Source organism: Geotrypetes seraphini, chromosome 2 (assembly GCF_902459505.1).
Source record: "Geotrypetes seraphini chromosome 2, aGeoSer1.1, whole genome shotgun sequence".
Classification (NCBI taxonomy): domain Eukaryota; kingdom Metazoa; phylum Chordata; class Amphibia; order Gymnophiona; family Dermophiidae; genus Geotrypetes; species Geotrypetes seraphini.
The window spans coordinates 507,635,785-507,662,727 of NC_047085.1; the positions used below are offsets into that span (position 1 = coordinate 507,635,785).

The window sequence follows — 26,943 nt, forward strand, 5'->3', positions numbered from 1 at the left end:
ACTTCCGGCTTCAAAGCCCAGTTGCTTCCTCTTTTGTCCCTGCTGCCGACGGTCATTTCGAATCCTGCAAAACGATCAAAGCAGAGAGGGAAATGCCCGCAGGAGCTTCTGCCCAGGAAGGTTTTGTTGCAAACCCTGCTGCAGCTTTCTGAGCTGGGATCCTGCAGAGTCAGGCCCTGGGGCTGAAGAAAGGCACTTTGGGACCCTCCTGAGGGGAAGGAGAGAGATCAAAGGGAGATTTTGGCTGTAGCTGGTTTCTACTGCTATAGTCCTGCTCTGGCTGCAACTTATATACCCAGAGAAATCTCTTACTCTGCCCTAATGAGAGCCCTGCTGAAATCTAACTCTCCTCTGGGGTTGTGTTACATGATTATGAAATATGTACACCCAGGAACATCTCCCTCTGTCACCGCTCAGCCCCAGCACTGGGAGGTCTCCTGAAATAGAACCCTGTTCTGGGACTCTGTGTTATGTCATTGCAAATTATGTACGCTCCCGGGCATATTTTCCTCCACCCCAATGAGCTCCAGCCCTGGGAAGCCTAACTAAACTAAACTAAACCTTAAGTTTGTATACCGCATCATCTCCACAGAAGTGGAGCTCGACACGGTTTACAGGAATGAATATAGAAAGGAACTCCAAAGGAAAGAAGAAGGGCTTAGTAAAAAAAGAAAGAAAGAGGGGACTTAGTATAATGGAGAGGGAGGGAGTAGTTACAATTTAGAGAAAAGCCAAGTTTTCAAATGTTTTCGGAAGCGTTGGAGGGAGGTCCAACTCCGAAGAGGGGCAGTAAAGCTGTTCCACAGCTCGGTGATCCTGAAGAGGAGGGATGTCCCAAGTTTTCCAGTATGGGATATGCCTTTTAAAGAGGGGAAGGATAGTTTGAATTTTTGGGTGGATCTGGTGGAGTTAGGATTCTGGGAGAGCCAAGATAGTGGAAAAAGGGGGGGAAGGATGCCGTGTAGCCTCTTTCTGGAAGTGCTGCATGAGATGCTGAGTGCATTTCTGGTTTCTGTTTCAGATGCAGGTGACGTTTGAAGAGGTCGCTGTCTCTTTCTCCCAGGAGGAGTGGGAGTATTTAGATGACGAGCAGAAGGAGCTCTACAGGGAGGTGATGAAGGAGAATTATCAGATCCTGATCTCACTGGGTAAGAGATAAACTTACATGTTTATTAGCAGTAGTGGGGCATCATTATAAGGACAGTTTTGATTGTTTCTCTCGTGTGATGAAAACAAATGAGACCATGAGGTCTTCTTGTCCTGCACATAGAGGGCTATAACTGGGTGTCATAACATGTCGCATGGAAGGTGAGAAAATGTTCTGTGTCAAATTATAGCAGCAAATGTTAGGAGAATTTGCTTTAGATTATAGTTTATGAGTTGCTAGGAACTTACAGGGTCAAGGAGGAACCCATTCATCAAATAACGCTGGATATTTGGGACAAAGTGAGGGATATACTGTTAGATGACAATCGCTATTCTGGACTGATGGCCATTAGACATAATCCAAAATTTGTGCCTGGGATTATGTTTAGTGAGTTTCACAGTTGGGAAGCAAAGGGGTCAGATGAATACAGACCAGGGAACTCTGATCAAATTTGTAACTTTAGGGAACATTATGGCCTGAAGCTACTGATTTGTATCCTCTTTTTACAAGTGAGTAGTTTTATACAGAGAAGAGGGATATATGCAGGAAGCCTTTAAATTTGAGGAATTATTATTATTAATGGGAAAGGGAAGATGGGATAAAGGGATCAAGGAACAAGACTATAAGTTACTCTAGAGAACTTATGTTACACCAGTACAGCTTCAGAAATGGTATCGGAAGGGAGATGAGAGATGTTGGAGGGGCTGCGGAGGTAATGAGGATTTTTAAAAAATTTGTGGTGAACGTGTACTGGTCTTCAGTAGTTAAAGGGATACATGAAATAAGAAATGAAGTGCTGGAGCTGAACCCATGATTTGCCTGTTGGGTGGGAAACTAGGCACAGACCAAGAAGACCAACTAAATATTGCAGATTATTATCTTGTGGCAGCTAGAAGCGAGCTGGAGAGACAATGGAGAGGGGAATAGTTCCCTGTTCAGGAGGGAATGTTGAGGAAACTGGAGGAGATCTCCTGGATGGTTACAATTGCAGCTATGAGGCAAGAGACTTTGTATAAAGATCTAATTTAATCTAATCTTTAATTTAGGGACAGCATTGTGCCTATATAGGTTTAAGGCAATTTACAATGTAAAGAGCCCATGTAGAACATGGGGAGCTTAATAGTGGTCAGTTAAAATCTGCTAAACAATATAGGAACGCTCATATAATAATAAGGGGCCTTGCTCTTTTCAGCCAGTGTTAGCAATTGCATTCTGTGTAAAGTTATACAAGATATACAATAAGAACATAAGGATAGCTTTACTTGGTCAGACCAAGGTCTATGTAACCCAGTATCCCATCTTCACGGAAGCCAATCCAAGTCACAAGTACCTGGCCAAAAACCAAATAGTAGCAGCATTCCATGCCACTGATCCAGGGCTTCTGCCATGTCTGCCTCAACAGCAAACTATGGACTTTTCCTCCAGGAACTTGTCCAAATCTTTTTTAAAACTAGTTACATTAACCGCTCTTACCACATCCTCTAGCAATACGTTCCAGAGCTTAACTATTCTCTGAGTGAAAAAAAATATTTCCTCCTATTGGTTTTAAAAGTATTACTCGTGTGTCCCCTAGTCTTTGTAAATCTTGATGCAGTTAAAAAAAAATAAAAATTGATCCACTCAGGATTTTGTAGACTTCAATCATATCTCCCCTCGGCCATCTCTTTTCCAAGCTGAAGAGCCCTAACCTCTTTAGTCTTTCCTCATACAAGAGGAGTTTCATCTTGGTCACAGTTCTTTGAACCTTTTCTAGTGCCGCAATATATTTTTTTCAGATAAGGAGACCAGAACAAAACGCAGTACTCAAGGCGAGGTCACACCATTGAGCGATACACAGGCATTATAACATTCTTAGTCGTTTCAATCCCTTTTCCAATAATTCCTAGCATCTTATTTGCTTCTTTGGCTGCCGCCACATGTTGGGTGTAAGGTTTCAGTGGATTGTCCACAGTGACACTCAGATATTTTCTTGAGCACTGATCCCCAAGGTATCCAGTAACTAAGATTTGGATTATTCTTCCCAATATGCATCGCTTTGCATTTGTCCACGTTAAATCTCATCTGCCATTTGGACGCCCAGTCTTCCAATTTCCTAAGGTCTGCCTGTAGTTTTTCACAGTCCACGTGCGTTTTAACAACTTTGAACAGTTTAGTGTCATCTACAAATGTAATCACCTCACTCATATTTCTAATTTTCAGCTCATTTATAAATAAGTTAAATTGCGGCATTTGAATATTAAGCCCCTGTCTAATATTCGAGTCAACCATTTTTCCTCCTTTTTGGGGGAAAAATGGGGGTCTCGACTTATATTCGAGTATATACGGTACTCCTCCCCCCCCCCACCCCAAGTGTCAAAAAGGTCCTAATCCAGTGGTCTCAAACTCGTGGCCCGGGGGCCACATGCGGCCCGCCAGGTCCTATTTTGAGGCCCTCGGTATGTTTATCATAATCACAAAAGTAAAATAAAACACTTTCTTGATCCTATGTCTCTTTAGCTATAAATTACAATATTATTCTTAAGACTTAGCCAAACAGAAAGATTTATAAACTATAAACAACTTTACCTCATGCAAAATTGTCATTTCTTTAATAAGACATTAACTATTTTTTTCTGCGGCCCTCCCATGTACCTACAAATCCAAAATGCGGCCCTGCAAAGGGTTTGAGTTTGAGACCACTGTCCTAATCACATCCAGATAAGCCTTTTAGTCAGCTGTCTCCTCAAGCAAATATATAGAAATTATATATGCAGTTCACAGGTTGCTTTGAAAACTATCTTTAATGCTGAGACTCTACAACTTCTCTCTTAGAACTAGGCTTACTGAGGTTTAGGCACTAGGCCAGCATTCCTCTCCCCTCAAGGATCAATACAATACCATTCTTACAGTAATACCAGTTATTCAATATAGTCAGTTGGACAACATGAAGATGTTGTTGCGTGGATGATCCAGACGGTTTAAGGTATAGAAATGTTTTCAGCTTTCTTCTGAATTTTAGGATCTGATCTAATCTAAGGCTTGGCTTTATATACCGAGTCTTCATTCTAAGAAAGCTCGACTCTGTTTACAGTAATTAACTTAACAAATAAAACCCATAAAAAATAAGACAAAATTTTGGGAAATTAATTTTCAAATTGTTTAGCAAATAAAATAGTTTTTAAAGATTTGTGAAAAAACTGAAGTGAGCCGGAACTCCTTAAAAGAAATGGAAGATGATTCCAAAGTTGAGAAAACTTAAAGATCCTAGATTGACTAAAACTCTTGACTCCTTTAATCCCTTTTTTTGCAGGAAGAGATAATTTAAATTGTTGGTTACCTCTTGCAAAAGAAAGTCTGTAAGCATTCCAAGATTAAGGAAGGAGAAGAGTAAAGATTCCATATAGGATTTTTAAAACAACACAAGCACATTTAAATTGAACTCTAAGATAAACTGGGAGCCAATGGAGACTCTGGAGCAATGGAGTCACGTGATCAAATGATGGGGATTGTACGAGGAGGGGAAACAGGTGAAGAAAAAAGGAAAGTTTATGTTGCAGTGTGGTTTCTTCCTTGGAGTATTAAAGTCAATGGGGATATTATCAGTATCCGGAACAGAATGTACATTCCTGATTCCTTTCCAGGATTTCTTTTGGGTCTGGCCTTGGGATCTAACTGGGACATTGGTGGGGATAATGCCTGGATGGTCACAATATCCTGAAAATTTGACTGGCAAGGGGGGGGACTCCAGGACCGAGTTGAGAAACACTGGACTCTAATAGACCCTCCTAAGGATTGGCCCGATCCCCCCAACACCCTCTCCCAAAAGTTAAAAAAAATGCCTCGGTGGTCCAGTGGGATGCCCCAGCTTGGCCTGAACCCCTCCAAGTCACAAATTATCCCTGGTGGCCTAGCAATGGTCCATGAATGATGTCCACTTGCTCCTGCTTCTCTGGGCTAGCATCTTGTAGCGTGGCCGTCCATCAGGGCATAGCAAGGACTGGCACACAACCACAATATTGCCCCCGCGTGCTTTCCCAAGAGGGAGGAAGTCCCTGTTGTGGATAACTTACTCTGTGTACAATAGACAAAATGAGGAGGAGGAGGAGGAGTAGAGGAGGGATCAGGAGAAATAGGAGGTCAAGAGCTCTTTCAGTAGGAGTCATACAGTGGACAGTAGAATAAACAGCACTTCCCAGTGGATTTCTGTATGTGGCTGGTTTGCCTATGACTGTTGGAGTATTGCAACAGAAGTAGTGGGGGAGGGTTTAGAAGATTAGTTTGGGGGGGGGGAGAATTGTATTTGTAACTTAGGGGCCCTTTTACTAAAGCTTAGGGTTCACTAAGTGCCTCGTGGCCCGTGGGTATAAGACTGGATACTCAACCTTTAGCGTGTTTCTAATTCCATTAGGGTTCATTTAGCTTTAGTAAGTGGATCTCTTGGTTGAATTTATGAACTGTTTGTATACTGTTCTTGAAATACAAATGTGAATAAATATGATTTAAAGCTTGTTTGTACTTCTGAATTGATCAAATTTGTGCTCTATCCCTATTATAACAGGGACGATTAACAATGTTGTCTTGATATGTCTATGTTATATGTAATAATCGGAGAGAAACAAGATGTATGTCATATGGAAACTGCATAGTTGTAGGCGGTATATACATTTTTAAATAAATAAATACTCCCAGAAAAACCAAAAATGTATCCGATACCCTGAATGGAAATCGCACACCTCTATGGGAATTTAAGGAAAGACTTCTCCTTCAGCTAAAACACAAGAGCTAGGCTGTATGAATATTATCAGTTGGAGACTGTGAGAAAGCAGAGAAGACCTGTGTATCGGGCATTATAAAACATCCTGACCTTCCCCCTCAGCATCCCTTAAAATCTTCCTACCAGGCAACTAATAAAGTTTGGAAATTGCAATGAACTCACCATCTGAAAACCCTAGATCTCAAGAAAATATTTCTTAATCAGCTCCACAGGTGAAAGCAGCATTGTCTTGGGAAGGTTAAGAATTCGCAAGTCCTAGATCTTATGTGATTTCCCAAAGTTGCCACTTGTGTTACCAGACTTTTATTTGAACTCCACCAAGTCCTTGTTGCAATCGCACTTCTGAGTCTAACTTAGTAACCGAAGACTCAGCTTTAGACACTCTTAACATCAGCTTCTCCCAGCTTTATTGCAGACTCTTTAGAGAACACAGATACCTTGTCTATTAATAATTTCTGACGCATCCGCAGGTTACAGAGGCAGACGGGAGCCTAAGACAAAGATAAAGCAGATATTGGTATTTTCCACACCAACAGATTATTTCTATTTTAATCCCTCTAAATAATTTTACCACTGAAATTTTAAACCAGATATCTTCTATTATGACTCAGATAGAACAGTGGACAATTAATTTCAAACTGAAACTAGATACGGAAAAGACCAAACTTTTCTTGGCTAGTCCCAACGACGAAATAACAAACTCATTGCGTCATCTTAATGGTCATGACTACCCGATTATTAAATCTATCAAAATTCTGGGAGTCACACTAGACCGACATTTAACACTAGCAGAACACATGAACTTAGTGGTACAGAAATGCTTTTTTACATTGTGGAAATTAAGAACCATAAAAAATATTTTGATCATTTATCATTCAGACTATTGATGCAGGCATTAGTTTTATCTATTTTAGACTATTGTAACATCATCTATTTAGGAGCACCCAACAAAATTCTAAGGAAATTAAGGATAATTCAGAATACAGCTGTTCGATTGATTTTTGGTTTAAAAAAGAACAACCATATTAGTCCATATTATCATTTGCTTCATTGGCTGCCTTTGGAGGCAAGAGTATTATTCAAATTTTCCTGTATCTGCTTTAAGCTGATATCGGGATTGTCTCCAGCTTACCTTTTTCCTCATTTTGTGTTGCATAGACCATTAAGAGAAACAAGAAACTTCTACTTATTTCCTTATCCAAAAATTAATGGGTGTAGATATAAGACCTTCTTAGCTAGGACCCTAGCATTTCAAGCTGGTAGACAACAATCTTGGTTAGGTAAATGTATTCAGCAAGCTATGTTAACGGAAATTAATTAAGACCACTTTGTTAGATAAGTTTATTACTTAGTGAGTTTTATTATTGAAATTCTATTTTACAAATATTTGTATTTTTTACTGTATTATTGTATTTCGCTGATTGTCGAGCTCTTTTTAGTGTAAACCCCCTAGAACTTTTGCTTATGGCGGTATAAAAGAATAAAGTTATTATTATTATTTACTTCTCAAATTCTGATTGGTGATAATTGTTTTCTTTCTATCTGATGAACGTCTTATCTGCAATATTGTGAATAAGATCCAGGCTGCAAAAACATACCAAGAAATAACCTAATTAAAATGGAAAGAAATCCTTACTACACTAGTTGAAGATAATCTCTGAAATTTTGATTCTTTGCAGGAAAGCTTTCTCTGGAGAGGGATGTGGGAAAATGATTTTGCCTTCTTGCCCTTTCTCCAAGCTCACATGAGTCCTGAGCATGCTCAGTGTGTTTCTTTCCCCTTATTCCAGGTGTTCTGAATGAAGAAGTTCACATATATTGAAATAAAGGTGATAATACATTGAACTATTTAGAGTGGGAATTGGACTATAAAGTTGAGTAGAGAGGGTTTATGTTACTTTTGTGAGTTATAATAATTTTGAGAAAATTAATTTAATGCAATTTTTTTTCCTAGCAACAGGTTCTCCAACCGTCACCCCTAAGATTATATCCCACATTGAACGAGGGGAAGAGCCGTACATCAGGGGTGAGCCTGGATCAGAGGAAAGAGAAACTGGGAACAGCAGCTGCTCAGGTGAGTGGAGTAATAAAAGGGACTGGGGTAAAAATGCCTTCTATAGACATCTGTAGGGTAAGCGCTGGGGTTCTGTCCCTTTATAGATGAGAACAGTCACTTGACCTGTAAGGGAAGGGTTAACCTATGGGCCACACAATGTAAGCTCTGAAAAGGTGGAGGGAAGGTGTTTATCTGTAACTTCACATATCAGAAATCTTGAAGCTCTAAACCATGGATTACTGCACAGGTCCTGGACCTGTTGGGCCGCCGCGTGAGCAGGCTGCTGGGCACAATGAACCCCAGGTCTGATCCAGCGGAGGCATTGCTTATGTTCTTATGTGTTGTGAGGGAGCCAGAAGCAAGGTGTGTTTTGTGGTGCCAGATCCTGGGCTGTGACTGTTGTGAGCTTTGCTGTGTACTGGGTCTATGTGCAGAAGCAGTAGCGTCTCTGGATGTTGTCCAGCTGACTGCATAATTGTGAACCCCTAAATGTGTCACTTTAACATGTCACTTACCTCTTTCAACCCAATCTGTCTTAGATGCCCTTTCTTCACTTAATTGACTTATACAAAGTTAACCTTATTATCCCAGGACAAGCAGGCAGCATATTCTTAACGTATGGGTGACGTCACCGACGGAACCCCGGTACGGACACTTTTAACTAGAAAGTTCTAGTTGACCGCACCGCGCATGCGCGGGTGCCTTCCCGCTCGACGGAGGAGAGCGTGGTCCCCAGTTTCTTCGTTTCCGCGGAGCGAAGAAGACGCATGTGCTTTCAACGGCTGTTGAAATCTCCTTCCTTGCCTTCCCGCTCGCGTATTTTCTTTTCTTTTACTTTTCCCTTCGGGTTTTTTTTGTTTCATTCAAAAAAAAAAAAACCAAAAAAACATTATTAATTAGTTTTTTTCCTTATTTTTCTGGCCGGCCCCAGCGGGGCCTGTTGCCAACATACAGGCCTCCGGGTTTGATTTTGCAGAGGCCGAATTTCCATTCATGCCCCCTCAGCCGGGCTTTAAGAAGTGCCAGCGGTGTGCACGCCCGATCTCTCTCACTGACCCACACAATTGGTGTTTACAGTGCCTGGGTCCAGAGAGATCCTGGGCTGTGACTGTTGTGAGCTTTGCTGTGTACTGGGTCTATGTGCAGAAGCAGCAGCGTCTCTGGATGTTGTCCAGCTGACTGCATAATTGTGAACCCCTAAATGTGTCACTTTAACATGTCACTTACCTCTTTCAACCCAATCTGTCTTAGATGCCCTTTCTTCACTTAATTGACTTATACAAAGTTAACCTTATTATGCTCAATAAACATTTCCAGATCAATATTCCAGATATTTTCCAGATCACGACCAGGATAAAGTTAGGAGAGCCTTTTTGCTGTTAGTACATGGTCACCTGGGTCTCTTCTAAAGCTCCCGCCCCCTCCCCATGTGTGCCACGGGTCTCTTCTGAATATTGCTGGTAAATCCCAGTTCTACACAGACTCCTACATCCTAGACTATTTCAGCCGTATCCAGATAATGCTGAGGTGGTTTGTCCGTATTTTTAGTGACAATGACAGGATTAGAGCTACTGAAAATCAAGTTTCAAATGTAATAAGTCTTGATATATCACCCAATGTGGGACCTTTCTGGGCAGTATACAATAGTACTTTAAAATCACTCGGAAAATATGAAAGGAAATACATCTGGGGACAGGAAAGAGAAGAATGTATTTTAGATCACTGATAACCAAGTCCAGTTGCCAAGTAGGCAGCATAGGGGTATGTTATTGGTCAAAGGTGTCCTCAAATAAGAAGATGTTGAGACCTCATATGAATCTAATGTGTGATTTTTCAGTCGAAGAGTTGAGAGAAGTGCATTCCAGTGAATAGGGCTATTTATGCTGAGGATTTGGGACAGTATATGGTCATTGTAGATTTTACGGAATGAGGTTATAACAGGTAGATTTGAGGTAGCCGAGCAAAGAGTCCTAGATGGAGTGTTTGGAATCAGGAATTCTGTTACATCCCTTCCGGATTCCATACGCTAGGTGTTCAATCCCAACCTGCAGTCCGGGTGTTGCAGAAATCGACATCTTTTCTGAACACATGTTGCATTCCCCCTAATGTGAGAATCGGTTTCAATTTCTGCAAGCAATCCGAGCAGAAGTCTTTTGCTGTTGCTCTGCTTCTGTTTCTTTTTTTTTTTTTTGCTTAAAGTTCGCTTAAACTTTGTTTCTTGGTGGCTTCAGTGCCTTGCGTCCCCTCCCCGATGGTCCGCTGTTGGAGGAAAGGACGCAGTCCTGCAGTGCTTGACTGCAGCTTCAAGGAGAAATTTTGGTGGATCTGTGAAGCCAGCCTGCTGTGTGACACCTCCTGGAAGTACTGGGAGTACCTTCCCGTGGAGTTTGCTGGCCGGTGACCCTGTCATAGGTTTCTAGTGCAAGCTGAATGCTTCTGGACAGAAATCCACCCAGGTTTCAAGGCGCAGGCTTTCTTTCCTGCCCTGACCATATGGCAGAGGATCCGTGGGGGCGGAGGGTGTAGTCAGTCTCTGGCTGGTTGGCAGTCCGAAGATCTTTGTTACTATGCATTTGGAGCTGTTTCTGAGGCAGAGAGTCCTTTTTTCTCCACTCAGCTGCTTTAAAAATGCAGACAGGCAAAGGCACTACACAAACTGTGAGTACCTCCATTAGTTCCTATGGGAACTTCGAAGGTGGCTTGTAAATTCCAAGTTTCCAAGTTTATTGATTTTTAATATCCCGACCATCAAACAATTGTCTGGCCGGTTAACAATAAAATTAAAAAAAGAATTAAATATAGTAGTTTGTGCAAAAAAATGTCTAAGTTAAACATAAATGACAAAGACTTGACGTACTGGAGTGTGAGGGCAGTAAGAGAGGAAAGGGAAAAAAGTTACATTGTATAGGTGAGAAGGAGAGAGTGGGGGGGAGGATTGAACAAAGGGAAGGGGAGCGATAAAATGATGAAAGCTTGCTAGCCGAAAGAAGAGAGAGAAAAAGAAAAAAAAAAAAATTTTATTATTTTTTTTTTTAGGTTTGATTAAAGGCATCTCGAAATAAGAAAGTCTTTAGATTGATCTTGAATTTGACTAGTTGTTGTTCGTCGCGGAGGTGTTGTGGAAGTGAGTTCCATAATGTAGGGGCTGTTATAGCGAAGTTTGTTTTGCGAGTATAATAAAAGTCTTTAAGGGATGGAATATAGAGAAGTTTTTGGTCAGATGATCTTAATGTGCGAGTGGAACTTTGAGGAATAAGGAGTTTATCGAGGAATGTAGGTTGATGTAAGAGTTTGATTTTGAAAGTGAGTAGAATAATTTTATAAGTGATACGATGAGAAATTGGAAGCCAGTGGGCTTCCTTTAAGAGAGGAGTGACATGATCATATTTGTTTTTTTTATAGATAAGTTTTATTGCGGTATTTTGTATCAGTTGAAGGCGTCGTAGTTCTTTTTGAGGGAGGCCATTAAGGAGCGAGTTACAGTAGTCTAAGTGAGAAATTACTAAAGAGTGGGTCAAGATAGTAATAGAATCAGTATTTAGAATGGAAATTAATGATCTGATGATGCGAAGTTTATAGAAGCAAACCTTTGCTACGGAACTAATATGTTCATGAAAAGAGAGATCTCTATCAATAATGACGCCAAGTAGTTTAATTTTAGTTTCCATATGTAGTGGGATGGATTTGATAGAGATAGTTCCTGGTAATGATTCAGATTCAGATTTAAATCAATTTAAACTCTGTTTTTCACAGTTTCTGTGGGTATGGTTCAGGTTCCAATCCCTACCTCCCCAGACCCTAAATCACTATTTTTTATTTTTGGATTTTAATTTTGCCGTTTTTTGTTTTTTTTTTAACCAATTTGTGACGTCAGCCATCTTGAATTTTAAAATCAAATTTTTTTTTTTCTAACTTTAATTTCTGCCTCAAAAAAACCTCAATTTGACTCAAAATTGATTGGGATGGACTCCCCAGCCCCTAATCTATTGGATGTGGGCATCGATTGCACCAGGTGGTAGCTGCATCAGTGAATTTGAACCGCGTGCTGTAGCGCGCCGGGAGAGAGGTTGGGAGCTTTGGCCCGCCTCCTCTGTGTCCTCTTGGGCTGGGAAGCCGGCATGGGTCTGTGCCTTCTGAAGAAAATCTTGCCCAGGGGCCGTTCTGAAGTCTGGCAGTATGCCTGTGTTCCGGGTCTGGGGACGCTTTTGATGCACCGCATGTACCTCAACAGTGCCCTGCCATGGTTGCGGAGTGGGCCTTAGCACCGGATTTTATTCTGCTCTTTTGAACGGTGTATCCTCAGACCCCACTCGTTTGATGCAGCCGTCGGGGCTTTTTCAGTCTATGGCATCTGTGGTGAAGCTTCCTTTCGGGAGCTATCTTGTCTGGCCGTGCTAGATTTCAATTGCAGCAGTTTCCATTTTCCTTTTATCTCCTTCCACTGTATTTAATTGGGATCCGGCTGATACCTTTGCTGGGACTGGTCTCGGCCGCCTTGAGTGTCTGGATTTGGAGGTGCTGATACTTCTTCACATTTTCACCAGGCTTCTGTCTGCCTCTTTACAGCCGATGTTCTGAAAGAGCTCTATTTGTATTTTCCACTTTCTAGGCTTTGGTCTTGAACCGTTCTCCTGTGCCTTTTCATAAGAAGAACATAAGAACATAAGAAGTTGCCTCCGCTGAGTCAGACTAGAGGTCCATCTCGCCCAGCGGTCCGCTCTCGTGGCGGCCCATCAGGCCCACTGCCTGAACAGTGGTCTCTGACTAATTTTACAAATTTCCTCTAATCCTATCCCTATAACCTTACCTCTACTCTTATCTGTACCCCTCAATCCCTTTGTCCTCCAGGTACCTGTCCAGACCTTCTTTGAAGCCCTGTAGCGTGCTTCTGCTTATCACATCCTCCGGTAGCGCGTTCCATGTATCCACCACCCTCTGGGTGAAAAAGAACTTCCTGGCATTTGTTCTAAACCTTTCCCCTCTCAATTTCTCCGAGTGCCCCCTTGTACTTGTGGTTCCCCATAGTTTGAAAAATCTGTCCTTGTCCACTTTTTCTTTGCCCTTCATGATCTTGAAGGTTTCTATCATGTCTCCTCTAAGTCGTCGCTTTTCCAGCGAGAAAAGCCCCAGCTTTTTCAGTCTGTCAGTATATGAGAGGTCCCCCATACCCTTTATTAGCTTAGTTGCTCTTCTCTGGACTCTCTCAAGTACCGCCATATCCTTCTTGAGGTACGGCGACCACTACTGGACACAGTACTTCAGGTGCGGGCGCACCATTGCACGATACAGTGGCAGGATGACTTCCTTCGTCCTGGTCGTGATACCTTTCTTAATGATACCCACCATTCTGTTCGCTTTCCTTGAGGCTGTGGCGCACTGTGCCGACGCCTTCAATGTTGTGTCCACCATCACTCCCAGGTCTCTTTCAAGGTTGCTCACCCCTAGCGGTGATCCCCCCATCTTGTAAGTGAACATCGGATTCTTCTTCCCAACATGCATGACCTTGCATTTCCCTATGTTGAAGCTCATTTGCCACTTTTTGGCCCACTCTTCCAGCGTTGTCAGATCTTTTTGGAGGTCTTCGCAGTCCTCCATGGTTTTGACCCTGCTGTATAGTTTAGTGTCATCCGCAAATTTAATAACCTCACATTTTGTTCCCGCCTCTAGGTCATTAATAAATATATTGAACAGAAGCAGTCCCAGCACCGACCCCTGTGGAACTCCGCTCGTGACCCATTGTCAATCCGAGTAATGGCCCTTTACTCCAACCCTCTGTTTGCTGTCCGCCAGCCAGTTTTTGATCCATCGGTGGACCACCCCTTGCACCCCATGGTTCCATAGCTTCCTTAGCAGTCTTTCGTGTGGTACCTTGTCGAAGGCTTTTTGGAAGTCAAGGTAAATGATGTCTATGGATTCCCCTTTATCCACCTGGCTGTTTACCCCCTCAAAGAAGTATAATAAGTTCGTGAGGCATGACCTGCCCTTGCAGAAGCCATGCTGGCTCGACTTTAGCTGCCCATTGTTTTCGATGTGTTCCCAGATGCTGTCTTTAATCAGCGCTTCCATCATCTTTCCCGGGACCGAGGTCAAGCTCACCGGCCTGTAGTTTCCCGGGTCTCCCCTTGAACCTTTCTTGAAGATGGGCGTGACATTTGCTATTTTCCAGTCCTCCGGAATCTCTCCAGTTTTTAAGGATAGGTTGCATATCTGTCGAAGTGGCTCAGCTATTTCGTTCCTCAGTTCCTTGAGTACCCTTGGGTGAATGCCGTCCGGACCTGGCGATTTGTCGCTCTTTAGCCTGTCTATCTGCCTGAGTACATCCACCTTGCTCACCTCTAGTTGGACCAGATTTTCATCCTGATCTCCTTTTACGATCTCCTCGGGTTCCGGAATGTTGGTTGTGTCCTCCCTTGTGAAAACTGACGTGAAGAACTCATTTAACCTGTCCGCTATCTCCTTTTCCTCTTTTACCACTCCCTTTCTGTCTCCATCATCCAGGGGTCCCACTTCCTCCCTAGCTGGTTGCTTCCCCTTGACGTACCTGTAGAATGATTTGAAGTTTGTTGCTTCCCCTGCCAGTCTCTCTTCATACTCTCTTTTTGCTTTCCTAACCATTCGGTGACACTCCTTTTGGTGTTTTTTATGCTCCTTTTGGTTGTCCTCTGTCTGGTCTTTTTTCCATTTTTTGAATGATGCCTTCTTATCACTTTTCACCTTTTTCACTGCATTTGTTATCCACACTGGGTTTTTTGTTCTATTTTTTTGCACCCTTTCCTGAACTTGGGGACGCACAGGTTCTGTGCTTCGTGCACCGTGCCCTTGAGTAGGGTCCAGGCTTTTTCTACGGACTCCATCTTCCTTGCGGTATCATTGAGTTTCTTTCCCACCATTTTCCTCATGGCATCATAATTCCCTTTTTTGAAGTTGAAAGCTGTCGTTGTGGTTCTTTTCACCTTTGATGATCCAATTTCTAGCCTGTACTGGATCGTGTTGTGATCATTGTTTCCTAGTGGGGCTAGTACTGCCACCTCCTTAGCGGGTCCCCCTAGTCCGTTGAGGATTAGGTCAAGAGTGGCATCACCCCATGTTGGTTCCGTGACCAGCTGTTCCATGAAACAGTCCCTCGTGACCTCCATGAATTTGGTCTCCCTCATACAGTTTGAGTGCCCGATGCTCCAGTCTATTCCTGGGTAGTTGAAGTCCCCCATCACCACCATACTTCCGCTTTTGCATAACTGCCTCAGTTCGGCCTCCAGGTCCTGGTCGATTTCTTCCGATTGTCCAGGTGGGCGATAGTACAGACCCAATTTTATGTCTGCTCCTGTTCCTCCTGGTAGCTTAACCCATAGTGATTCCAAGTCCTCCGCCCTTACTGTTGTTTCCATCCTGATTGAAGGTATGGAATCTTTTATATATAGCGCTATTCCTCCACCCTTTTTGTGTAACCTATCTCTCCTGTAGAGTTTGTACCCTGGTAAAGCCACATCCCATTCATTGTCATCGGACCACCACGTTTCTGTGACCCCATTCCATCCACAGCTCCTGGGTCTGGTTTCAGAACCATGTGATCCCCAGACAGCTTTTTCTGATCTGCTAAAACTGTCAATGCTTTCTCACCTGCTTTTTGGGCAGGTCTAAACAGCCTAAGGTAGATTCTGCCTTGGCGCAGGTTTTCCAGTACACAGCCTAGTGATGGGAAGTGACGTTTCAGGACATTCAGGATCGCAGGAGGTGTTATGATACAAAATATTATTTTCTAGCATCCTCAGGTAGCCTAGTGGTGGTAGCCACGTCATTTATGGTGCATGCCTGTCATTACAGCCTGCACACAAAAAAGTAGAAACCATCAATGACGCCTGGCATAGGCATGGCTTCCTCACTCGCAGGCTGTCTGCTACTGTTTTGTCAGAAGAGGACTCGACTTTCTTTGGGCACTTCTTAGTCCTCCTTTGTCTGCCTCTAGCTTGGTTTCTGGACTCTGGCACATCGAAGGCAACAGAGTCCAGGGTCTGTGATATTCTGCAGCATCTCTTAGTCTTCAGGATGTTTGCACCTATTCCAGTCCATGAATGGGGGCTTAGGTGGATGCTCCTTATACTTCTTCATTCCGGAAGGGCTCGGAGATTTGGAGACATTTCTGGTTCTGAAGGCAGTTGCTCACTTCTTGCAAATTCCCCTTTTCTGAATGGTCAACGGAGTACACTGTGCTAGCTGCTGTCTCCAGGGGAGTTTCTCGTGTCCTTGGATCTCCCAGAGATTTACCTCCATATTTAATTCTGTCCAGAGTATCGCAGGTTTCTGCGTTTCCATGTTCTGCAGCAGCATTTCCAGTTCATAGCTGTGCCCCTTGGCCTCACAATGGTTCCCGCACTTTTGTCATAGTGATTGTAGTTGAGGCAGCTTTCTGCCACCAGGGGGTCCACATCCACCTTTCCTGGGACAGTGGGTGCTCCAGGCTCCTTCTCGTTGGGTGTACAAAGACGTGATGAGGACAGTAGTGTTTCTGATGCAGGCATGGGCAAGTTCAGGAAGAAACAAGGAATGTCCTCCCAGTCCCTAGGTTTTCTAAGGCTTCTCTTTTCTCCAAATGGGGTTGTGTGTTTCTCAGGGCGAGTGGATAGAACCTTGGTCAACAGATTAAAATTCTCTTGGATTGTTCGGCGCTCTCAGCTTGGGTTTATCTGCAGCTTCTTGGGTCTCAGGCAGTCTCCTTAGGCCAGAGCGACCATGCACCCTTGATGGGAGTCCCTCCTCTCTTGATGATCTCCACTGAATTTTTTTCCCCTTCAGCTGCTCTCCTGGACGGAGCCAAATAGGCTCAATTTGAGCTGGTGGCTTCAGGGGTGGCTCTCGGCCAGGACTGGCTTCTTAGGATTTCCGAGTGGATAGCTCTTAGCACGGATGCCAGCCTGTTGGGATGCGGGCTTATTGTGGGGCCGGCTCCATTTAGGGGTAGTGGACTCCTGGTCCACAATGTTGGTTGACCCTTTCATCTGGAGTTTTGGAAATTCAGCTGGCGCTACTTGCTCTCCAGCCCCTTCAGAAAGACTGGCGATGCAAGTTTTCGACTCCACAACGGTGGCGTATGTACTTTACAAGGGAGCTCTAGTGCTCTCTCTTGGGCCAAAATGATCGGTGACCCCCTGAATGGAAGAGCTGCTTCTGTCTTTCTCAACAGTGTTCTGGCAGTCTTCCTCAGCTGACAGTTCCTGATCTCAGGAGCATATTCCTTTCGCTGGAGCCATTCCATCTGCTCTTACTAGAGCTGGGATTATCCCTGGTGGGTCTTGTTGGCTTCGGCAGAGATCTCGAAGGCCAGGTACCTTTTTTACATTACATTAGTGACTTCTATTCCGCCTGTACCTTGCAGTTCTAAGCGGATTACAGTAGAAGATAGCTGGACATTTCCAGGAAGTTACAATTAGGGGACGGTTATATAGTAGAGGCATAGGGAGTTACAATTTAGGGGACTTTAAATAGTAGAGGCAGAGGGAAGAAATTGAGGAAGGGAGGAGAATTGAGGATTAATAGTAGGGAAGATGTAGTTCAGGGTTGGTTACTTGATAGGGTCATTGGGGAAATATTAGTAGAGGGGTAGGAGGTCAACTGAAAATTTGCATGGAAGGGGGAGGATGCGAGGGAGGGGATAAGAAGGCTGTATTGTTTTTTTGAATAGCAGAGTTTTGATTTCTTTTCGGAATGATTTAAAGTCAATTGTAGTTGTCAACAGGTTGGAGATGGAGGGGTCCAGCTTCGCTGCCTAAGTTGCTAGGAGGCCATTGTACATCTTCTTGCGCTGAGTTCCCTTGAGGAATAGGATCTGGGTTCTTCTTAGTCTGGGTGTGCCATTGCGATTTAGACGGTTGTTGAGGTAGGTGGGTGCAGTTCCGTTTATTGCTTTGAATAATAGACAGTAAAATTTGAATTGAATTCGAGCTCGTATTTGTAGCCAATGTGAGTCTAGGTAGGCATTAGTGATTTGGTCAAATTTTCCGAGTGAGTAGATCAACCTGAGGGCTGTGTTTTGAATGGTCTGTAGTTGGTTTATCAAGATTGTGGAACAAAGATGCGGAACCTAGGGTCAATTGCCTTGGTTTGGCCCTGGCTGGCTCATGGGTTCCTGTATGATAGAAACATAGAAACATAGAAATTGACGGCAGAAAAGGGCCATAGCCCATCGAGTCTGCCCATACCAATGACCCACTCCCTGACTTTTACTCCCCTATAGATCCCACTTGAATATCCCATTTTCTCTTAAAATCTGACACGCTGTTGGCCTCAATCACCTGCTGAGGCAGCTCGTTCCAATGATCGACCACCCTTTCGGTGAAGAAGTACTTCCTAGTATCACCTTGAAATTTCCCTCCCCTGATTTTCAGCGAGTGTCCTCTGGTTACCGAGGGCCCTGTAAGACTGAAGATATCATCCCTAAAGACTTCGAGGCCCTGGGAAGAAAGCTGAAGCAGACAGGAGCACAGGTGGTCTTCTCATCAATTCTCCCGGTAAGAGACAAAGGCAGAGACAGGGAAGAGCGTATCCATAGGACCAACGAGTGGCTTCGCGAATGGTGTTTAGAGATGAACTTTGGATTCCTAGACCACGGAGAGGCGCTACAAGGACTACAGGGACCTGACGGACTTCACCTAACAAAGAGAGGCAAGAAAGTTTATGGACATCGACTAGCACGCCTACTTCGGAAGGCTTTAAACTAGGTAAGTTGGGGGAGGGTTCATACATACATACCAGAACAGCAAGGATCCACCCTGGGGAAGCAAGTAAAACCCACACAAAAAAAACAAGAGGCACACTAACGGGGATAGGCATCTCATCACAAATTTGGAGAGCAATGTATGTTAATGCACACAGCTTGGGCAACAAAATCCTGGAACTAGAAACAGAGATAAGGAATGCTGACCTTGACATAGTAGCTATATCCGAGACCTGGTTCACAGACTCGCATGGGTGGGATATGGTTATACCAGGCTACAATCTACTTCGTCGGGACAGAGAGGGCAAATTAGGAGGGGGGTAGCACTATACACTAAGGATAATATCAAAACTACCAGGATCACAGAGGTTAGATACACAGGGGAATCACTTTGGGTAAACCTGGCCAGAGGGAATGACAAGACAACAGGAAGACAAAGACAAAGAACTGATTGAGGACATAGAGAACATCACTTTGCGTGGTGACACAGTACTGTTAGGCGACTTCAACATGCCAGATGCAGACTGGAACACCCTCTCAGCAACTACGAGCAGAAGAATATTAACCTCCATTAAGGGTGCACAACTCAAACAAATGGTATTAGAGCCCACCAGGGAAAAAGCAATACTAGACCTGGTACTCACAAATGGAGACAGTGTCTCGGAAGTATCAGTGGGAGACACGCTGGCCTCCAGTGACCACAACATGGTATGGCTTAACCTAAGGAAAGGCTTCTCTAAATCAAACACAGCAACGAGGGTCCTCAACTTTAGGGGCGCAGATTTCGACCACATGAGAGACTTTGTCCATCAGGAGCTGCAAAACCATGCAGAAACTGACAATCCGGAAACTATGTGGTCAAATCTAAAATCCATCCTGAATGAAGCATCTAGCCGCTACATAAATACGGTAAGTAAACGCCGGAGAAACAAAAAACCACAATGGTTCAACAAGGAAATTTCGGACCTCATTAAAAAGAAAAAAGAAGCATTTATCACCTACAAACATCTTGGGAAAAGGGAGGCAAGATCTAAGGCTGTCAAAAAGGCAGTCAGGGAAGCCAAACTTCGAACAGAGGAAGATCTAGCACGGAACATTAAAAAAGGGGACAAATCCTTTTTCAGGTACATTAGCGACAGGAAGAGAAACAAAAATGGGATAGAACGCCTTAGGCAATCAGATGGAAACTACGCAGATTCTGATACTACCAAGGCAGAACTGCTAAACGAATACTTCTGCTCAGTATTCACCTGTGAAACACCGGGAGCTGGTCCACAACTACAGATAAGAGACAGCCAAAATGACCTGTTTCAGGATTACGAGTTTACACCCAGTAGCGTCTACCACGAACTTTCAAGACTCAAAGTAGACAAAGCCATGGGACCAGACAATCTACACCCCAGGGTACTCAGAGAGCTGAGTGAAGTTCTGGCTGAACCACTATCTAGTACTTCTTCAATCTTTCCATGCGCACGGGAAAAGTACCCCTAGACTGGAAAACAGCTAATGTAATTCCACTCCACAAAAAGGGCTGCAGAACAGAGACAGAAAATTACAGACCGGTGAGTCTTACATCCATAGTGTGCAAACTCATGGAAACACTGATCAAACAGAAACTTGACAAAACTCTAGACGAAGAAAATTTACGTGATCCACACCAACACGGATTTACCAGGGGAAGGTCCTGCCAATCTAATCTGATTGACTTCTTTGACTGGGTGACCAGTCATCTGGATGCTGGGGAGTCCCTGGACGTGATATATTTGGACTTCAGCAAAGCTTTTGATAGCGTCCCACACCGTAGGCTGTTGAACAAACTAAAATCGATGGGATTAGGGGATACATTCACTAAATGGGTAAGGGATTGGCTAGATGGTAGGCTTCAAAGGGTGATGGTAAACGGTACCCCCTCCAAAACGTCAGCAGTGACGAGTGGAGTACCTCAGGGCTCCGTCTTAGAGCGTTTTGTCAGCAGAAAACCTGAAGTCATAATGCCACTGTACAGATCCATGGTGAGACCTCATCTCGAGTATTGTGTTCATTTCTGGAGACCACACTACCGGAAAGATGTGTTGAGAATTGAGTCGGTTCAGCGAATGGCTACCAGGATGGTCTTGGGGCTCAGGGATCTCACGTATGAAGAAAGGTTAAAAAAACTGCGGATGTACTCACTGGAGGAGCGAAGAGAGAGGGGGGACATGATTGAGACCTTTAAATATATCACGGGGCGTAAAGAGGTGAAAGATGATATCTTCAGTCTTACAGGGCCCACGGTAACCAGAGGACACTCGCTGTAAATCGGGGGAGGGAAATTTCAAGGTGATGCTAGGAAGTACTTCTTCACCGAAAGGGTGGTCGATCATTGGAACGAGCTGCCTCAGCAGGTGATTGAGGCCAACAGCGTGTCAGATTTTAAGAGAAAATGGGATATTCATGTGGGATCTACAGGGGAGTAAGAATCAGGGAGTTGGTATGGGCAGACTCGATGGGCTGTGGCCCTTTTCTGCCGTCTATTTCTATGTTTCTATCTTTCACCTCTCTACGCCCCGTGATATATTTAAAGGTCTCAATCATGTCCCCCCTCTCTCTTCGCTCCTCCAGTGATGTTCCCTGGTTGGTTGGGTCTTCTGCTGGACAGCAATACATCCTGACTTGGTGTCTTTAGTGGCTCTAAATTAGCCTCACCGCCCGTGGTATGTGGTTATCATACATCTTTAGTGGGACGTGAAGCTCCTGTTCCCTTTTTATCAATACCTTCTCAGTCTGGGACCAGTGTTAATTGTGAACCCTTGGCATTTGTTCATACAGCATGGCTCTTGAGTGCTCAGCCTTGATGATGAGCGGTTATTTGGAGGTAAGTTATCTCGACTCTTTTGCACTTGAAGTACCCTCTACTTTGTCTTCTTCTGCCAAAGCATGGTAGGATTGTTCTATCAGGGGCGTGCTAGGAATTAGATGGAGCCAGAGCAAGCTCCCAGTTAGGCAGTCCTGGTTTTCCTTCAGGAGGGTTTAGTCAGAAGTCTGGCAGTGGCCTCCCTGAAAGTTCAGGTTGTAGGCTTTGCATGTTTTCTGGGTGTGTAGAGGAGCTAGTTCGCTTACTTCTCTTTCAGATTGATTAAGTGTATGAGGGGGACATATCCTCTGTGTCCTCCCTTGCATCTTCCTTTCCCTTCGTGGACTCTTAACATCGTTTTACAGGGCCTTGATGAGGCTCCCTTTGCACCACTATAGGATGTATTTCTTCTGGACCTGACGTTCAAGGCAGTGTTTCTGGTCACCGTTGTCTCAGCACGGTGTATTTTGGCATTTCTGCTCTTTAGTCAGAGAACCTTTTTTCCATATTATTGATGCGGGTGTTTTCCTCTGTACTGTACCTTCCTTCTTGTCGACAGTGGTCTTGGCTTTTTGAGTCAGTCATACAACAGGTTCGGAGCGTGAAGATAAGATCTTCCATAAATTAGATGCCCGGAAGGTCTTGCTCCTTTATTTGGAAAGGATGAATTGAGTTCTGGGCTGTCTGATCACCTTTTTGTTCTCACTGCTGCACCTCTCCGTGGTAGGCCAGTGTCCAAGTTCTCGATCGCTTGATGGATTTGAAGGGCCATTTCCGTGACTTACATCGCCCATAGCACACAGCCGCCGATTTTGCTTATAGCACTATTGATGAGAAGTGTGGCTGCATCGTGGGCGGAATCTTGTGCGATTCATCCTGATGAAATTTGCAGGGCGGCTGCTTGGTCCTCTCTTCGTACTTTTAAGCGGTTTTACCGAATGGATGTGGCAGCACATTCTGATGCCGTTTTTCAGGACCTTTGTTTTGTGGGCTTGCTTTTCTGTCCCTCCCTAGCTACCGTGACTTTGGTACTTCACTTAGCATATGGAATCCGGAAGGGACATAACAGAATGGAAGATTTGGTTTATACCGTCGATAATCTTCTTTCTGTTAGCCTCTGGAGGATTCCATACGACCTGCCCTCTCTGTATTCACTCATTTGTTTGGAGCAGCCTGCTCCTTTCTGCCTCGGTTATTCTTATTACACACTTGAAGATTTTCCAGCCAGTTGCCAGATCCTGTGGGGAAATTCTGTGAGAATACACATTACCGAAGACCTTTCTTGGGGTGCTCGTTGCACGCAGCAGGTTAGTTCTACATTGTTCCTCAATGTTTTTCTGAATTGCCTTTGTGCCTGTTTCTGTTTATTACTTGTTAATATTTTGCAGAGCAAACCAGTTCATGAGTTACTTATATTGATGAAGAGGTTCTCCCCTGTACCTCCTTGTCCTGGATTTGCAGGTATGTTCTTGGCTTTGGGACTGAACTAATTCTACCACTAGGGGGAGTGCAGCATGTGTTCAGAAAATATGTAGATTTCTGCAACACCTGGACTGCGGGTTGCGATTGAATACCTAGCGTATGGAGGCCTCTAGGGACTAACAGAAAAAAAGATTATCAAAGATATAAACTTAATCTTCCGTTAGCAGTCAAGAAAGGTATGACCCAGTGAGAGGGACGTCTGGATGGGAGCTTTCGTACCATTATGAACAGACACATTAACCAGGTTATATGAAAACATTTCAGCCATATGTGCCATACTCCATTCACAGCAAACCACACAAAAACAGAAGGTCAAAACAGTTTTCAATATAGACTTCTTCAGCTAAAGCATTAGCTCTTAACTCATGGACCTCAGTAGTGCCATTCCATGCTATTAAACTTTAAGCATGCAAGACCCCTGATCGTCATTGGTCCCATGTAATTGTAATCATTTTTTAATAGTTTTTACTTTTAGTTTATAGTATATTTAGAAAACATATAACTTATCTTTTAGCTACGCGGGTGGGGGTACACACTCCGACGTAGACTACGTTTCGCCCTTTCGGGCTGTATCAAGGAATCCCCCTCAAATATTCCAGCTCATGCTCCCCGCGTCAGATTTACAAATTCACAGGCTGTTCTCCTTTCTGTAAGTCAGAGTGGAGATAAACATGACCCAACAGTGACCATGTTTCAATAGGTGATATGGCAGGAGTGCTTGTAAATGCTCTTAAGTGCTAGTCCATATATTAGTGCCTAAGAGCTATTTCACGTAGGTGGGGGGAGGGGAGGGGCGGTGAAAATAGGCAGGTCAAAAGTGGGCTATAGGCGATTCCTATATCTACACGCAAAAATGATAGATTACTGTCCCAGCACTCAGATTTTTGCCACCTTTACAGAATTGACTCACTTAACTTTCCACACTGCCATTTTCAAGGAATAACTCACGAACTTGCACTGTCTGAAGATAAATTCTTGGAATAAGGAAAGGGATTGGGGCTTGTAAGTCGCTTTATTGTAGTTTTACAACCACACTCAAAGCGGTTTACATGTAGGTACTTCAAGCTTGTTTCCTATCTGTCTCAGTGGGCTCACAATCTATCTAATGTACCTGGGGCAGTGGAGTGACTTGCCTAGAGTCACAAAGAGCAGTGTAGGATTTGAACCCACAACCTCAGGGTGCTGAGGCTGTGGCTCTAACCACTCTGCCATACTCTAAATGCTTTGCAAATAGGAAACTGACCAATTCTCAAGCCACACACGGAAAATCCTGGTGCGACATAACCTATCCTTCCTCTCATTATACACAGGTTCTATCACAGAAACCACTGCTGTTTTCTAACTCATGAGAAATACCTTCTGTTTATATCTATCAGATCATCAGAACCAGCACAGATGGAAGAGAATAAAGAATGAAGGAGAAAATACAGTAGAAATGGAACAAATCCAAACACAGTCAGAAATTGTCTGTGAGAATATTTCCCAGAGACCTGAGAGGATTTACACAAACAATAGTAAGCAGGATTCAAAGGAAGAGAGAGACCCTGCAGGAGACACAATGGATGGAGTCACCAAGTGTGAGAGAAATGACAGAGAGCTCAATAACATCCCTGAGGACAAGAGACACCTAGCAGAGCGACCCTTCCAAATTCATAACACTGGTAAAGTGACTTTTGAATTCCTCCATGGCAAGAAGAAAGGAAAAAAACACCAGAAAGAACTCCAAATGCACAAAAGCGATCATAAAAATGAGAAACTATTTACATGTACCGAGTGTAATAAAAATTTCACTTGGCTTTCACATCTAAAAAGACACAAAATGATCCACACAGGGTACAAACCATACACATGTACTGATTGTAATAAAAGCTTCACTCAGCTTTCACATTTAAAGAGTCATCAGAGGATCCACATGGGAGACAAACCATTTACATGTACCGAGTGTAATAAAAACTTCACTTGGCTTTCACATCTAAAAAGACACAAAAAGATCCACACAGGGTACAAACCATATAAGTGTATCGAGTGTAATACAAGCTTCACTTGGCTTTCAAGTCTAAAAATACACCAGCTGATCCACACAGGAGACAAACCATATATATGTATCGAATGTAATAAAAGCTTCACTCAGCTTTCAGATCTAAATAGACACCAAGTGATCCACACCGGGTACAAACCATATACATGTATCGAGTGTAATAAAAGCTTCACTTGGCTTTCAAGTCTAAAAATACACCAACTGATCCACACAGGGTACAAACCATTTACATGTACTGAGTGTAATAAAAGCTTCACTCAGCTTTCAGATCTAAAAAGACACCAAGTGATCCATACAAGATATAAAACATTTACATGTACTGAGTGTAATAAAAGCTTCACTCGACTTTCAACTCTAAAACTTCACCAAACAATCCATAGAGGAGACTAATCAAATACCTGTACTGAGTGTAATAGAAGCTTCAATCGGCATCAATCTAAAAATTCACCCAAACATTCACATCATGGAATAAGACACTGGCTGTGAATCAACAGGTTCTTCTAGCACTCTGAAATAGCTATGGTATTTTAGACTGGCTCCTGCCCGTTCAGCTTTAAATCGCTAAATTGTGTCTGGATGTCACAGGAGCCATCTCATTTGGTTGCCACTGAAAGTCATAGCAGACATTTTGATTGGAGACGCAGGCTGGGCAGGATTGATGGGGGGATTTATCCTGCCACTAATATACACCAGGTAGGCTAGAAAGTAACCAGAGTTCACCTAAACACTCTATCCTCTTCCTTTGAAGGAAGAGCAGTAAGAGGCAATACTGTAATTCAAAACCAGACATTCAAAAAAGGCATTAAGGTGGAGAAAAAAGACCTCACATAACAGCATGAAACTAAGCATAACAGCTGCCGCCAAAAGTAAGCTAGTTCCATTATCACAGGTCAGAAAAAAACTCCGCCTTTTATGCAAATGCAAAAGTGAAATATCTTACGTGTCTCTTTCTATCTATCAAAAGGCAAAATGCACCAATCATATAATATGTTAATTTTTTTTAAATTTCAAAATTACAATACAAGAATCCTTTTGTTACAGAAAATCAGAGAACAATATAAGAACACATATTGCATAAAACCATATAAAAAGATTAAATCTGTAAAAAGATAATTTTTAACAAGTAAAATAAATTATGCAAAATGTATAAAGAATTAAATAGCCCCTCTTTCTTAGACCTCTATAATATCCAGGAGAACAAGAATGTAACGAGATAAGGAGCTCTCTAACAATATATCTATTTCAAAATGGAAAAAGGCTTAACATGATTCCATCCGGTTCAAATTTCTAATAACAGCCCTCAAATCTGTATTACTTTTTATCCCAGGACAAGCAGGCAGGTATTCTCACTAGTGGGTGACGTCATCCGACGGAGCCCCGATGCAGACGTCTCACAAGAATACTTGCTTGTAGAAACTTTAGAAGTTTTGAGTCGCCCACACCGCGCATGCGCGAGTGCCTTCCCACCCGATGCACCGGGCGTGTCTCCTCAGTTCTTACTTTTCCGCGGAGCCGAGAAGTCCGTCTTCGACTCTCTGCACGAAGTAACTTCACTTGTGCCTTCTAAGTCCGCGGTTTTGGGTTCTTTTACTCATAATCGTTGATTTTCGTCGTGTTTTCTTGTTTAAAAAAAAAAATAAAATTTCCTTCCGTTCGACCGGGCAGGCCACGTGGCCGCAGCCCCGTGGCTTCGACCTAGCGGCGGAGCTTTTTCGGCCTATGTCCCGGCCTATCACCGGTTTTAAGAAGTGTGTCAAGTGCCAGCGCGCGATTTCGCTGACAGACCCTCATCGACGCTGTCTTCAGTGTCTCGGGCCTCAACACCTTCCAAAATCGTGCCGGCCTTGCTCCACACCTACAGCATGTGCGTTCAAGTGTTGCTGCGTCTTGTGGGAGTCGCTGTTCAGCATGGAGGCTTCGTCGGAG

The 26,943-nt window shown here is 43.5% G+C and overlaps 1 protein-coding gene across 5 annotated transcripts; it reads left to right on the top strand.

Annotated features, from left to right (window-relative positions):
- Window positions 1–26,449, top strand: LOC117354594 (gastrula zinc finger protein XlCGF52.1-like). Of its 5 annotated transcripts, XM_033932376.1 has the most exons (5): window positions 1–187; window positions 392–432; window positions 1,022–1,148; window positions 7,855–7,974; window positions 24,356–26,449. In XM_033932376.1, exons 3-5 carry the CDS (start codon window positions 1,022–1,024, stop codon window positions 25,405–25,407), a joined length of 1,299 nt encoding a protein of 432 aa, XP_033788267.1. In that variant the 5' UTR covers window positions 1–187; window positions 392–432; the 3' UTR covers window positions 25,408–26,449. The 5 variants fall into 5 exon arrangements, with proteins under 5 accessions (XP_033788267.1, XP_033788264.1, XP_033788263.1 ...); XM_033932373.1 differs by having other exon boundaries at window positions 1–487; XM_033932372.1 differs by having other exon boundaries at window positions 1–432.
- The last annotated feature ends 494 nt before the right edge of the window (window positions 26,450–26,943 follow it).

Excerpts from the sequence above, each read along its gene's own strand:
- LOC117354594 (XM_033932372.1), top strand. The coding sequence starts at position 322 with ATGAGAGCCCTGCTGAAATCTAACTCTCCTCTGGGGTTGTGTTACATG. Across the intron at positions 1,149-7,854 it reads TCAGATCCTGATCTCACTGG|CAACAGGTTCTCCAACCGTC; the intron begins GTAAGAGATAAA and ends TTTTTTTCCTAG. Across the intron at positions 7,975-24,355 it reads TGGGAACAGCAGCTGCTCAG|ATCATCAGAACCAGCACAGA; the intron begins GTGAGTGGAGTA and ends TATATCTATCAG.